Genomic DNA, 12588 nt, shown 5'->3' on the forward strand with positions numbered 1-12588 from the left:
AAACCAAACAAACAAAAGAAAAAAACAAAAACACCTCACCAAACAACAACAACAAATCTCGAAAAAAAACCAGAAGAAAGCCTAGATGTTACAAATTAAGTATTCTGGAAGATCTCAAATTCCTTTCAACCTTCTACAAAGCATAAGAGCAGTATTCACACTTCACAAACTCCAAGGAATAAATATGCTTACCATTTTTAATGTGTTGCGACAACACCAAGCTCAGGAGAGTCCACCTTTCTGAAGAGGATGATTCTGCTGAGGCTGCTATAGGTTTTAAACCCAGGTGACACAGATCATCTGCCAGCATTACAAGTCTTTCTCCAAGTGTATCTCCTTTCAGCCAGTCAGAGACTAAGGAAAGTTTTGTTGTGCTCGAGCATGCCTGAATCAGAAGAAAATAATTCTCATAACCTTTTGAGGGTATTAACTTTTATTACTAACTAAGCATAAGATTGGTATGTCAAACCTGCACACACCAAGTGGAAATCATATCATCTGTCATAAATAGTAAGTCTCTAGGCGTTTACATCTCAACAATCCCCCCAACTTTCTTTTTGGTCAGAGACAGCAACTTATGGCTAGGTCAGTCCTCTAGAGTGAAACAAGTCACCTTCTGAAAGCTCTTCTTTTTCCTTTTCTCCAACTATAGAGCCCAGGGAATGCCTACACTGGAGTTAGAAAGATAACTTTTGGATGACCGGGTTGGCTGAAATAAAATCTATTTACAGCATCTGAACTTCTCTAAAAAGAAATGGAAGGTCACAAATCAGGAAAATATTATTTTGGTGATAAGCCATTACAAGTTACAAAATCATAAAAACTGAGGATTCCTAAAATACACAGTATCTGTGAGGAAAGATATTGTGGTCAACGCACTGGATTGTAAATCAAGTGCTATGAGTTCTTGTCCAAAAATTTGTAATACACTTCATATTTCATCCCAGGCAATCACTTAAATGTCAGTCTCTCAAAATCCTGTGTGAAAAAAATGGTATACTATCTTTTTCTTGTAAGCATAATGTAAGGGTGATGATATAAACAATCATTTAAATTATTGGTCTAATACCCAACTCCACTCTCTCTAGGTTAGAAGGGATGACCAGAAATAAATCAGGAATCCCCCTGGCTCACAGAGCAAACTAATCAAAAATAGAAGGGACAAAGATGCTTTTGTTTTAGTATCATCATTTCATTTCTAAGACTGTCCTCATATTTAAATGCAGTTAAAACAAACACCATTCTGAAACTATTGCTAAAAGATTTTCAAACTACGGAAATTATCACTACTTAAAGAAATAATAATAATAAAAACAGTCATTCAAACCATGTAACTCTCAAAGCTAACACCAGGGCAATATTCACAACTGCAAAATAAGAACAAAAAAAATCTTAAGAGGTACCTTTTGAATTATCTGGAGAAAAATAACCCATTTCAGATCCATCTGAAAAGAAAAACAAAATTCCACAATATTTAACAAATTCTTTTCTGAATAGGAAGCATTTAATACCATTTTAACTGCTTCTTCTACAACTTTATTTTCTGCAGGGATAAGCAGAAGTTGCGAAGTTTCTGTAACAAAGTTATTGATCGTATTATTTTTGGCATCCAAGTCTTTCTCTACCACACAGATCAATAAGGGACTGCGTTTATAAGAAAGGCCCACCGATGACTAGTATAAAAGCACATTGTATAAAGAAGCAAGAACAGAGAAATTTTTTTTTTTAATGATTTATACCATATAGAAAGGGACATAATGTCATAACCTTTCACACCAATACTGTCATGTCAACCTTTTCTAAATCTCCCTTCCTTATGCTGAACTTATCCAAGTTCATGTAGAATATGTTCCATTCCACAGCCCTAAAATAAAATGATTAACCAACCACAGCCCACAAAAAGAGCAGTCACTTTTATAAAAACTAATAACAAAACGTACAAGAGTCATACCTTCGTTAAATCATCAAGAATGATTTTCCTTTCATCATTACTGTTGCAACAATTAAGCACGCTGTACAAAATATCAACCAGAAAATGGGTGTCTTTCCTCCAGTCTTCTTTCAGCCAAGTTATTAAATTCATGTACAGAAATTGTACAGAGGGACTTTCATGATGTGCTTTAATTTCGTTTTGGGATTCAGCTTGAGCAGAGCTTGCATCATTTCCCTGCTCTAAAAGTACTCGAAAAACTCTGTTTGAAGAAAAAGAGTTGAGCAGGGCAGAGAGAAATTTCAAATGCTGTTCCGACTTCTGTTCATTGACATACACAATACTCAGTTCAGCAAGGTTGCAGACTAAATTCTCTAAAGGTTCTTTCCTTAGAAGTGATCTATGCTGCGAGTCAGCCTGTATTTCAGAGTCACTATTTCTCACTTCTGTGAACTTTCCATTCTCTGTGTTTCTTTCAGATTCATCCTCATCTGTAAATCTGATTTTTAGAGATTTTACGGTTTTTGGGTTTGTAGCAGTCTTTGGATTCTGAAGAATTTCTAGCATACCAGATATGGCAAACAATGATTTCTCATCAGCATCCAATGTATCAACATGAAGTACACACATTTTTAAAAGATGGTCCCAAAAATTTGACAACAGTTTCTGGAAAACTTCCTGTGTGCCATCATCATTGGAGAGTTCTGCTTTAGCTTCCCAGGAGCTCAGCATTTCTGCTATTTGGTAAAATAACGGTCCATTTTGTAACCTGGACTCCTGAAGTACAGCATCGGTAAGAGGAATTAGCTAGAAAGACCAAAAAAAAATTATTAAAGAACAGTGATCCAACTAGATGATCATTTTATTCTTTATAATATCAGGAAATTCTATAATTTTGAAAAATATTCCGGAAACAATTCTGAAAACATCATAATTACTCCTGCTTGAACACTTAATAAAAATGTACAGGGTGAGATGCTTTTTTTTTTTCTTTTAATATTATTTAAACTGCACAGTAAAAGGGATGACTTTATAGGAAGGAAAAAATTGACTAAATTCAGTAAGATTGGTTTTTCCATAAAATCTAGTGACCCTTTAAACAGAGAAGTAAATCCTCACAGAAATTTATGTTTTTCTTTAACTTTACACATAACAATATTAAGTATTTCTAATAAATACCTGGTCGTATATAAGCATCTGATGAATTTGTCTTCGGTCATCATCTTCGTCTATTTTCTGTAGTATGGCAAAGCGCAGACATTCCATAAATGCAGTTATAATTGCGGAACTTTCTGAAGGGCTGGCTATTGCTCGCTCACTTGACAACCTATTGAAAGGCAACACCAGAGGGAGGGCACACTCAGTCATCTATGCTTCTGAGAAACCCAGTATGGATGTAACGAGTCTAAGTGTGGTTATGTTGTTCTTATCCAGACAACACCAACATGAGAATATAGAATTGTAGAATCGTTGATAGGAGTCAGATCAAAACAAATTCAGAGTCAAAACAATAAATCCAGGCACTTAATATAACTTATATTAAAATACTTTTTTCGTCTAGTTTTAGCATTCATTTAAAAAATATCTATATAAATAAAGGAAACACATCCAGTCAAGCATACTGACTACTGTTTCAATTGTTTGTCAAAACTCATTTGGAATTTTCTACACCACAGAGGTTTAGAAGGTGTTGCTTTCTGTCATTACAGTAGAAAGAAGAAAAAAAAATAACCCTAAAAAAAAGCGCCACCATAGCCAGTTTGAATCTGAACAACTGTGATTTGTTTGCTTTTCCCTGAAAATTAGACCATAGAAATTACCATACAAATATTGCAACCATTTTACTACTTATAATAAAATTCTATTCACTTTTCAATATCAACCCATATATAACTCTCTTCCCCAAGAGCTCTGCTAATGGTTGTGCCAACATCAATTGAGAATCGATTTTTGTTTAAGTAAGTCACATTTTAGTCTCATCAAATAATTTACGTATGCTTTTGAGTACATAATACACACGCATCTATTTAGATTTGATAGAAAGTTGGTTTTGATGTATTTTAAAGGCAAAAGATGATAGCAGTTTCAAACCTTTAAAAATCAGTATCATGAGAATTAAAGTTTCAGCATACAGGAAGTTTCACAACCACAATGCTCATCCCCAACAAGCTCTGTAATAATTACACACTGGTGAGAAGAACCTGCTATCTTCAAAGTCACGCTTAACTTTAAATTCATTTCTCACTTTAAAACTTATCACAGAATAAACATGAAGATTTGACAAGGAAAGATAAGAATGCTTTAGGCAAGGAAGACATAAGAAAAACAAAAAAGAAGGTTGAAGGTTTAAGAAGACAGGGACAGCTGCAAAGGACTGAATCTAGTTTTGGATAGTTAAAATGGTTTAAAAATACGATTTTTCAAATATCATTTTCTCACATAAACAATCAATGCATATTTAAATACTCTCAAGCCAAGTGAGATGTTACTTATCTTTAAATGCTTAAAGACGATTAATCATCCTGTTTCCAAATGTAAAAGAGATTTATTTCAAATAAATACATAAAGAAATAAATTTGTGATTCATACCCTTTAATTATAGAGCTGAAAAAAGTTCTGAAATATTCCAGCTTTGGTTCTGCAATACCAGGAGGTACCTTGCTAATGAACGGCAAGAGATTTGGGTATATAACAGTAGCTAGTCCTCGTCCACCCTCTCGAAGCACTGTCCATAGCTTTGGCAGAACTCCCTTTTTGGCATTTACATGACTCCAACAGTCCTGCAGAAAGAAATGCACTTACTGTGAATTAAATGAGAATATGTTGCCTTGGAAGAACTCCCAAGATAAGACATTTAATTTACTTCCCTATATTGTAGCTGAAGCAAGTTATTGTAAAATCTAAATTCACTTGCCAGTATTTTTAAAAATCACTTTCTCCCTCTTTTGGCTTGTGAATTTATGAAGTTAACGTGATAAAACTGTGTCTGTATTGTTTAAAATCAATGGACCTACTTTATTAGCAAACTGCAATTAAAGGCTTCTCTTTAATAATGCTTTAAGGATGCTTCATAAAAATCATTATTGTAACTGGTCCTGTATTTAGTTCTGCGTTCTTATTAGCAAGAATAAACAACAATTTCAAAATCCTAACTTTAGAAGGATCACTAACTGCAAAACTCCCCTCAAAAATCTTCTGATGGTTCCAAAATGCCTCGGCAATTTCCCTACACAACCCAAAGATTTTTCTCATCTGATCTGATTTATCATAGTTCCAGATACCTGTATTTATAGCAAACTGAACAAAGATTTTTTTTTTCCCTATAAATTGTTATAGTTTATACCAGCAGTTACAAAAGAGATCTGCAACATCAAAGCCTCAAAACATCCCAGTCTATGGACACACCACTTGTTCCACAAATAAACTCATCAAAGCTGGTAATTCACTTAAAATTTAAAATAAACAAAAAAAAAAGTTATAGAACCAAGCATTAAATTAGAAGGGGAAACAAACAAACCAAAAATGCACTGCAGGTCATTTTTCTAACTGTCTTTAACCAAGAAAAAGGCTTGAAGTATTATTTTACTTATTAGTAACTATTTTTAATCAAAAGAATTCAGGTTAATTTAATTAAACTTATAAAACAATCCTGATTTTCAGACATGCTGGGCACAATGTCATGTTACACTGAAATCCTAAGGAGGAGGAAGTGGCACGTAGCATTGATAAGTTCATGGTATTAATCACATAGAAAACCCAGTCAAGCTGTTCTTCCTACTTCTACACAGAGAACAATGGCACTTGATAGAAAGTTAAATTCAGGTAAAATATCAGCCGCTTAGGCTTCCCACATTACCTCAATAGTGGTGATAGTATAAAGCACAGCTTCCCAAAGAGCAGGACACACCACTGCATCGCTGTCGTCAATGCTGAGAAGAACAGCAGGACAAATTCTTGCTGCTTCAGCTTTCACCAGCTCAGGCAAGTGCTGGCAAAAAGCAGAAGCCAGCTCAAAGAAAGCTAAGCGAACCTAACATAAGCCACAGAAAAAACAAAATTTTAGTCACATGACAACACTTTGTCACTACACATAGTTTATAACATTCCTTTTAAAGTCACAGTAACTTACAACACATGATCCCTGTATTTTATCACATCAGCAAAGGTTTAAACACTATTAAAACTAAAGAAAAATAAAGACATTCTTTGATAAGCCTGTTTAATATTTTAAAGTAATTTTTTCAGTGATAAAATGCTTATGAAAAATTTTATTTTAATATACTTCTCGAAAAGCAGGTTTTCCCAAAAGCATCTTAAAACTTTTTAAGAAACTACTGCTAGAATCAATTCATCATTCTATGCACTATTGGTCTTAGCAGACCAAAGACCAATAAAATGGTTTAAAAAATGTAAATCCAAAAGCACCGAGAACATATGCAGTAAGCTGACACAGTTTGTATCTTGTACATGAATTTGAAATGATGGCAGATTGCCAATAAGTAGATGATGGTGACATGGAAATAACAAATTAGCCTACTGGGCAAATTTTAGAGCAATGTTGTCTATTTAAAGCCTAGAAATCTGAAGGCTGTTTCAAACATAATTCAGCAAAGTATATTCTTGCAGAATAGAAGTAATTAACACTTGCTTAGGTTCAGTATATCATCTTTACCAAAAAAACAACTAAAATAAAGAAGAAATAAAAACTCACCTGTGGTATGCTGTGTTTGCTGTATTTCCAAAATTTGTTTTGGGACAGAAGCGACATTAACTTTTCCTCCAGTGACTGCATCTCTTTCTTTGGCAACATGCTAAGCAATTTTTTTAAAGCTAACAATGAACAGGTCAGAATCCGGAAAAATTTGGCTTCCCTTTCTTCCTCTGGTACAGTTCTCAGAAAGCAAAACAAAACAAAATTGAAGTGAACCAGAAATAAATCAATAGGCTTCTCAAGCTCTTCTAAACTGTCTCAATTAAACTGTCTTCAGCTTTTCTGTGTTCTTCTTTTGATTTCAGATGCCAGCAATATAAACATGTAAACTTTCCATAGGTTCTAATGCTACCAAATTACATTATAAAGTATTAGAAAAAAGAGAGAGTTTCAAGTCATCTGATCTTCCAGCTAATCATAAATGCTACTTCTAACAGAGCTGAAACAAAAATTAGACAACTGATAACATTTTCAAAAATATTTATACTTTAGTCCTGAAGAAAGCCAACAAGTTCTGGACTCAAATTCTGTCAAAATTCTGTCTCTTGAAACAAAACTAAATCCACTACCTCCAGGTACAGAGAACCCAGTACAGACCAAAACTTAACCATATACATTAAAGCAGGCTAACATACTGGGGGTCACTGAGTGTATTAGGTGTTTCTTTCAGAAGGTGATCTTGAAGTACCTAGAGAAAAAAAAAATACATGTATATGCATGAGAATTTAACATTTATATGTGAATAATATAGTCTATATATTCAGAAACAGCTCTACAGTAAAACTTCACAACCTTTGAGTCAAGTCTCTTCAACACATTTTAGACATGCTAGTGAACATGGATGTAATTTAATTGACTCCTGCTGTGGTACTGTTTAAATCAAGACTTCATAATACTTTGTAAGTCCTACACCAACATGCTTCTGGCAGAAAGAAGCTAAACTGTGACAAAACAAAACGGTTAAGTTTGCATGATAGGCCAGCAATGCCAACTTTCATCTTTTTTAATTCAGTCAATTCAGTTTTACATATGACTGGCAGAAGAGCATTAACCTGGGTCAGAACTAAACTTGCAGAGGCTCTCTGAAATGCTGCTCAGCATTCTTCAGTCCTCCACTACTGCAGTTAAACTACTCTGGTATCATTATTCTATCTGTCAGCAACATTACATGGAAATGCATACAAGAAAATTCACTTCATATTCATTCCTCTGGTTCCAGTCATTCTAACTGCAAGTCAAAAAAATAGAGGATGTATCTTTGTTTCAGTGTTCTCTTCACATTAGCAACAGCAAAGTTTCAGGTGAGAAAGAAATTTAAGCATGAAGAATAGATGGGGGCAGGATGAGTTTTAAACCTGTAATAGAAGTTGACATATACTCAACACAAAGACTTAAAGAAATAAAAAACTACAAACTCACATTAAGAATTTCATCTTTACAGAATGCTAAGGCTTCAGGCTGTTTGCTTGAAGGAAAAGCTTTTTCAAAAGCTACTTTTGCAGCAGAAGCAGCAGGGGAGTAAGTGTCACACTGAGCAATCAGCCAGTATCCCATGATACTTTTTAAGTAAGGAGCCAAATGTTTCTTCACTTTAAGAATCAGTTGCTCAAAAGATTGTTGAGTTGCTTCTCGAACACGGCGATCATGATCCTGTTAAAGAAAAGGATTTATTGGTTTTAGAAATGTATTTTTGATCCAGGTACTTCAAAGCAGAAGTGATGATAAAAAAGCTGTCTCTCTGTTCAGCCATTTTAGCAATGAATTGGGCTATAGAGATTTGAAAATATGCAACAAAACAACAACAAAGTCTTGCTATCCCTAGATAAGGCGAGAGTCTTAGCTTAGCAGCATCATATTCCCAATGTGTTGTACATTCAAAATTGTAACCTTTCCCTGATATCCCGAACTACAGTTTCTATTTACCTTTTACACAAACATTTAACAGAAAGACAAGAGGCAAGAGAAACAGGAAGTCCTAAAGACACTTTTTAGATTAAAATGACCATAGGTCTACACAAACTGTGCATCATTATCCATTGTTTGTGTATGAATTTACAGCATCATGACTTTCTATGCTCTTGACTGCTGAAAAGAATACTAGGAATTGCTCTAATGGATCAGAATAGTGATTCATTTTGTCCAATATCACATTTCCAACAGTAGCCAGTCCAGGTAGTTTGGACATGTATTCAATATATCAGAAAATTATGGATTAGCTGGCTATGTATGGTCTTTTCATGTTTGGGGGTTCTTTTGTTCGGCTTTTGTAGTGGTTTGGGGTTTTTTTTGGGGGGGGGGGGGGGGAGGAAGATTTTTTTTTTTTAATATTGTCTAGTCACAAATTAGTCTTAGATCAGAAAGATTTATAATTTTGTTAACTGAAGAGTACATTCTCTTTATTCATTCTGGAATCTACATAAAAGAATTTTTCACGAGGAGTATCTTTTTTAACATAAAGGTCTAACAAACAGCTATCTCCATCCAGCAAGTACAGCCCTGGCATCAACAGTTCAAGATTCCACCTACTGCCAATACTGAAACATCTCCACAATAAAGAACACTACTTTTCTTCAGCTTCATGTTTTTCCTAGAAAAAGTCAGCAATTCCAACAAAGTTAGATATATCAATAAAGACTGCCTTAGAGGTTTTCACAGGAAGTATCCAGAGAAGTTTTTAATTTAGATACTTTAATACTTACTAGTGAGATTTTACAATAAATTCTTGGCCAGTAAGGAAGAACACCTTTAACAACTTCCGCTTCTCTTTCCTTGCACATTGTCCCAAACTCTTGCATAGCCTAAAATCAAGATATCAAGAGCATGATTTAAGAAGTCAGATAGATATGTTCTGTAATTTACCAGCTTCTACCAGAGACTGCAACTCTTTTTCAAAAATCAATTATTTTCTTGCAATTGAGCATCTATAGAGTCAATTTCATGAATGCTCCATCAGCACTGCGTGATGGACCTTTTTCTAAATCCTCCAAGATACCTTCTGGATTGCAATTCTAGCAAATTTACCAATATGAACATAGTACTACCTTGATACATTCCTCTCTCATCCTTAAGAACAATGTGTTGTTTTCCAATAAAAAAATGTAATGAGGGACAGAAGATACACCTACTTTTAATTTTGTTGTGATATCCCTTTTAGAAAGTTTTCGCAACACCATTCGAAAATCAGCATCCACAAGGCTGTCTATTTCCTCTGCTCCTTGAACTGCAGGAACATATCCTAGATCACTCTCAGATGTTCCAAAGCCAATAAACCCAGGCACTGTTCCACGTTCTTTGGCGAGGAGCTCTGCAGCTCGGCCACTGCTAGAAGGCTGACAAAAAACAGGGACAGAAATCAGTCACCTATTTCAGTCATTTTTATTTTATTTTGCACGCATCACGTATTTGAAATAATGTTCCTATTCACATTGCATGATTAACCTTCTATTTAAAACAAAGTTTCACCAAAAAAAGGCCACCTATGCTCTAAACATAGAAATTTGACCTAGAAAATTATTCTTCTCTTTGGAATCAGCGTTCCCTTCTCTCATAATCCATGAATACTTACAGAAATTGTTATTGGTTTTATACACATACAAAAAATTATAACAGAAAAGTCCTTCTGTAAGTGAACAATTTATTAAGAAACCATTTACCCTCCTTCACTACTTCTGCTTTTACTAGTTCTTCTCATGTTATTGCATATAGACCAATACAGCTCCCAAGGAATACTCTTGATGCCATTAGGAGAACACACATGAATCAAAAGATGCTACTAGCAACAAAGTAAAGGGCCAAGGATTTTGAAGAATGGAGCAAAAGAGTACATATGTAACACAATATAATACTATCCCTTTAATATTACAGTGAGTGTTTTGGAGTTCAGCATCTCTTCTAGTTTGTCCCAGTTAAGTCAACACCTTGCTCACCATTTCAGTGGCCCCACATTTATTTCAAGCACACTCTTTTGAAAAAAAACGTTCCAAAACTGACTAATGCTTTAAGGTTGTCTGTAATACCTTACAGTCAAAATACCTTTTACCTCCTAATGACAGTTGCAGTTTTGTGTTTGTTATTTGGGGTTTTTTTAAGTAATGACAATTCGCTGAAGTTCGTAGTTCATTGTACTTTTCTGATTTTCTTGAGGTATGTAAGCCACATTTTACCTGGCTACGATAGCTGCAGATTAAGTGATTTTTTCTGCATGTGAAACCTCAACTATATGGACATGCTTTTTTGTGTTCCCTAGTCTTCTCTCAATACACAAGACAGAGAAGATTTTAGGAGTTACATAACCTGAACACAACGCTTCACCTACAATTCTCCCATCCTGAGCGAGTGCCACATATGACGGATGTCACACCACTTCAGGCCCGGTGGCAAGATGAAGACACCATGACAGGTGTAGTCTAAGACTCTCCACAGAAAAATACACTAACTGTATCCACCAGTACCTTGCTGAACTTACACCCATAGTGATTTTGCAGTTACACTCTCCTGTCCTTGCCCCTCTCTGGAAAACACGTACAAACACCACAGGAAGTTGCAGTCGCTCTCCCCTAAAGCATGGGCACAGGCCAAGAATCACCCCTGAAGACCAGTGTATTAGTTTTGTGTGGCAAGGTTCTGGTAGCAGGGGGGATACAGGGGTGGCTTCTGTGAGAAGCTGCCAGAAGCTTCCCCCATGTCTGACAGAGCCAATGCCAGCTGGTTCCAAGACAGACCCGCCAATGGCCAAGGCCAAGCCCATCAGCAACAGCTGCAGCACCTCTGGAATAACATAGTTAAGAAGGGAAAATAAAAAACAAAAACCAACCAACCAAACAAAACCCACCAAAACACCAAGAGCAACTGCAGTCAGAGACAGGAGTGAGAAGATGTGAGAGGAACAGCTCTGCAGACACCAAGGTCAGTGCAGAAGGAAGGGGAGGAGGTGCTCCAGGCACGGGAACAGATTCCCCTGCAGCCCCTGGAGAAGACCCTGGCGAGGCAGGCTGTCCCCCTGCAGCCCATGGAGGATGATGGTGGAGCAGATATCCACCTGCAGCCCGTGGAGGTGAAGTGTTTTTAAAACTTGGGGGGGGAAGTGGTTTTAAGACTTCGTCTTATTTCTCATTACTCTGATTTGTTGGCAATAAATTAATTTTTCCAAGTCGAGTCTATTCTGCCCATGACGGTAATTGGTGAGTGATCTCTCCGTGCCCTTATCTCGACCCACGAGCCTTTCGTTATATTTTCTCTCCCCTGCCCAGCTGAGGAGGGCAGTGACAGAGCGGCTTTGGGGGGCACCCGGCCTCCAGTCAGGGTCAACCCACCACACGCGGCAGCCCCAGCCCCAGCCCTGCAACCGGGCCCGAAGGCGGCACCGCCTCCCATGGGGGGACGGGCTTCAGTGCCCTACAGCCCCCTTCCCAAGGCACCGAGAAGGGAAGGGCGGCCTTAACCCGCCCGCCGGTGCCGGAAGCCCCCGCCCCCAGGCCCAGGCCCGGGTCTGGGCCCCACCGCGCAGGCAGCCTGCCAGAGCTACCGGCGGAAGCCCCGCGGGACCCGAGGCCCACAGGCTCGGCAGTCTCCCGCCCCGCGGGACGCGCTCACCCGCAGGTTGCCCTTGGTTCGCTGCTTGTTCTTGCCCCCCATGGCGGCAGCGGCGGCGCTGGGCACCGGCCGGGAGAGAGGAGTCGCGCGGGCGGGGCGGAGGAGCGCGGCACTTCCGGGGGGCGGGGCCAGGCGCGCGGCGCCCACTTCAACCCACGGAGGTCGGTGGGGTCCTCCGGTGTTGCCCGGCCTGCTGGTAGTGCCGGGACCCGGGGCGCCGCGGAGAACCGGCCCCTCTTCCTCGGAAGGCGTCGGTGAAAGATGACCCGGTGCTGACAGGAAAATCGTCAACAGTTTCACTAATCGCCAGCGCGTTGTTATGAAATAGAACGTTGAGGTAATCCGGTTAAAATAG

At 37.8% G+C, this 12588-nt stretch overlaps 1 protein-coding gene across 1 annotated transcript in view; it reads right to left on the bottom strand.

Annotated features, from left to right (window-relative positions):
* LTN1 (listerin E3 ubiquitin protein ligase 1) overlaps positions 1-12479 on the bottom strand; it is a 31754-nt gene extending 19275 nt beyond the window's left edge. The window contains exons 1-12 of the mRNA XM_075770229.1: positions 12234-12479; positions 9767-9970; positions 9341-9439; positions 8061-8291; positions 7277-7329; positions 6642-6822; positions 5787-5960; positions 4520-4710; positions 3110-3257; positions 1952-2737; positions 1404-1445; positions 193-385 (exon numbers count right to left, since the gene is read on the bottom strand). Of these exons, the coding sequence (XP_075626344.1) occupies positions 193-385; positions 1404-1445; positions 1952-2737; positions 3110-3257; positions 4520-4710; positions 5787-5960; positions 6642-6822; positions 7277-7329; positions 8061-8291; positions 9341-9439; positions 9767-9970; positions 12234-12275 (2344 nt within the window). The 5' untranslated portion in view covers positions 12276-12479. The remainder of the gene's footprint in view (positions 1-192; positions 386-1403; positions 1446-1951; positions 2738-3109; positions 3258-4519; positions 4711-5786; positions 5961-6641; positions 6823-7276; positions 7330-8060; positions 8292-9340; positions 9440-9766; positions 9971-12233) is intronic.
* Positions 12480-12588: the final 109 nt, after the last annotated feature.

This window comes from Balearica regulorum, chromosome 1, assembly GCF_011004875.1.
Source record: "Balearica regulorum gibbericeps isolate bBalReg1 chromosome 1, bBalReg1.pri, whole genome shotgun sequence".
In the NCBI taxonomy this organism is placed as follows: domain Eukaryota; kingdom Metazoa; phylum Chordata; class Aves; order Gruiformes; family Gruidae; genus Balearica; species Balearica regulorum.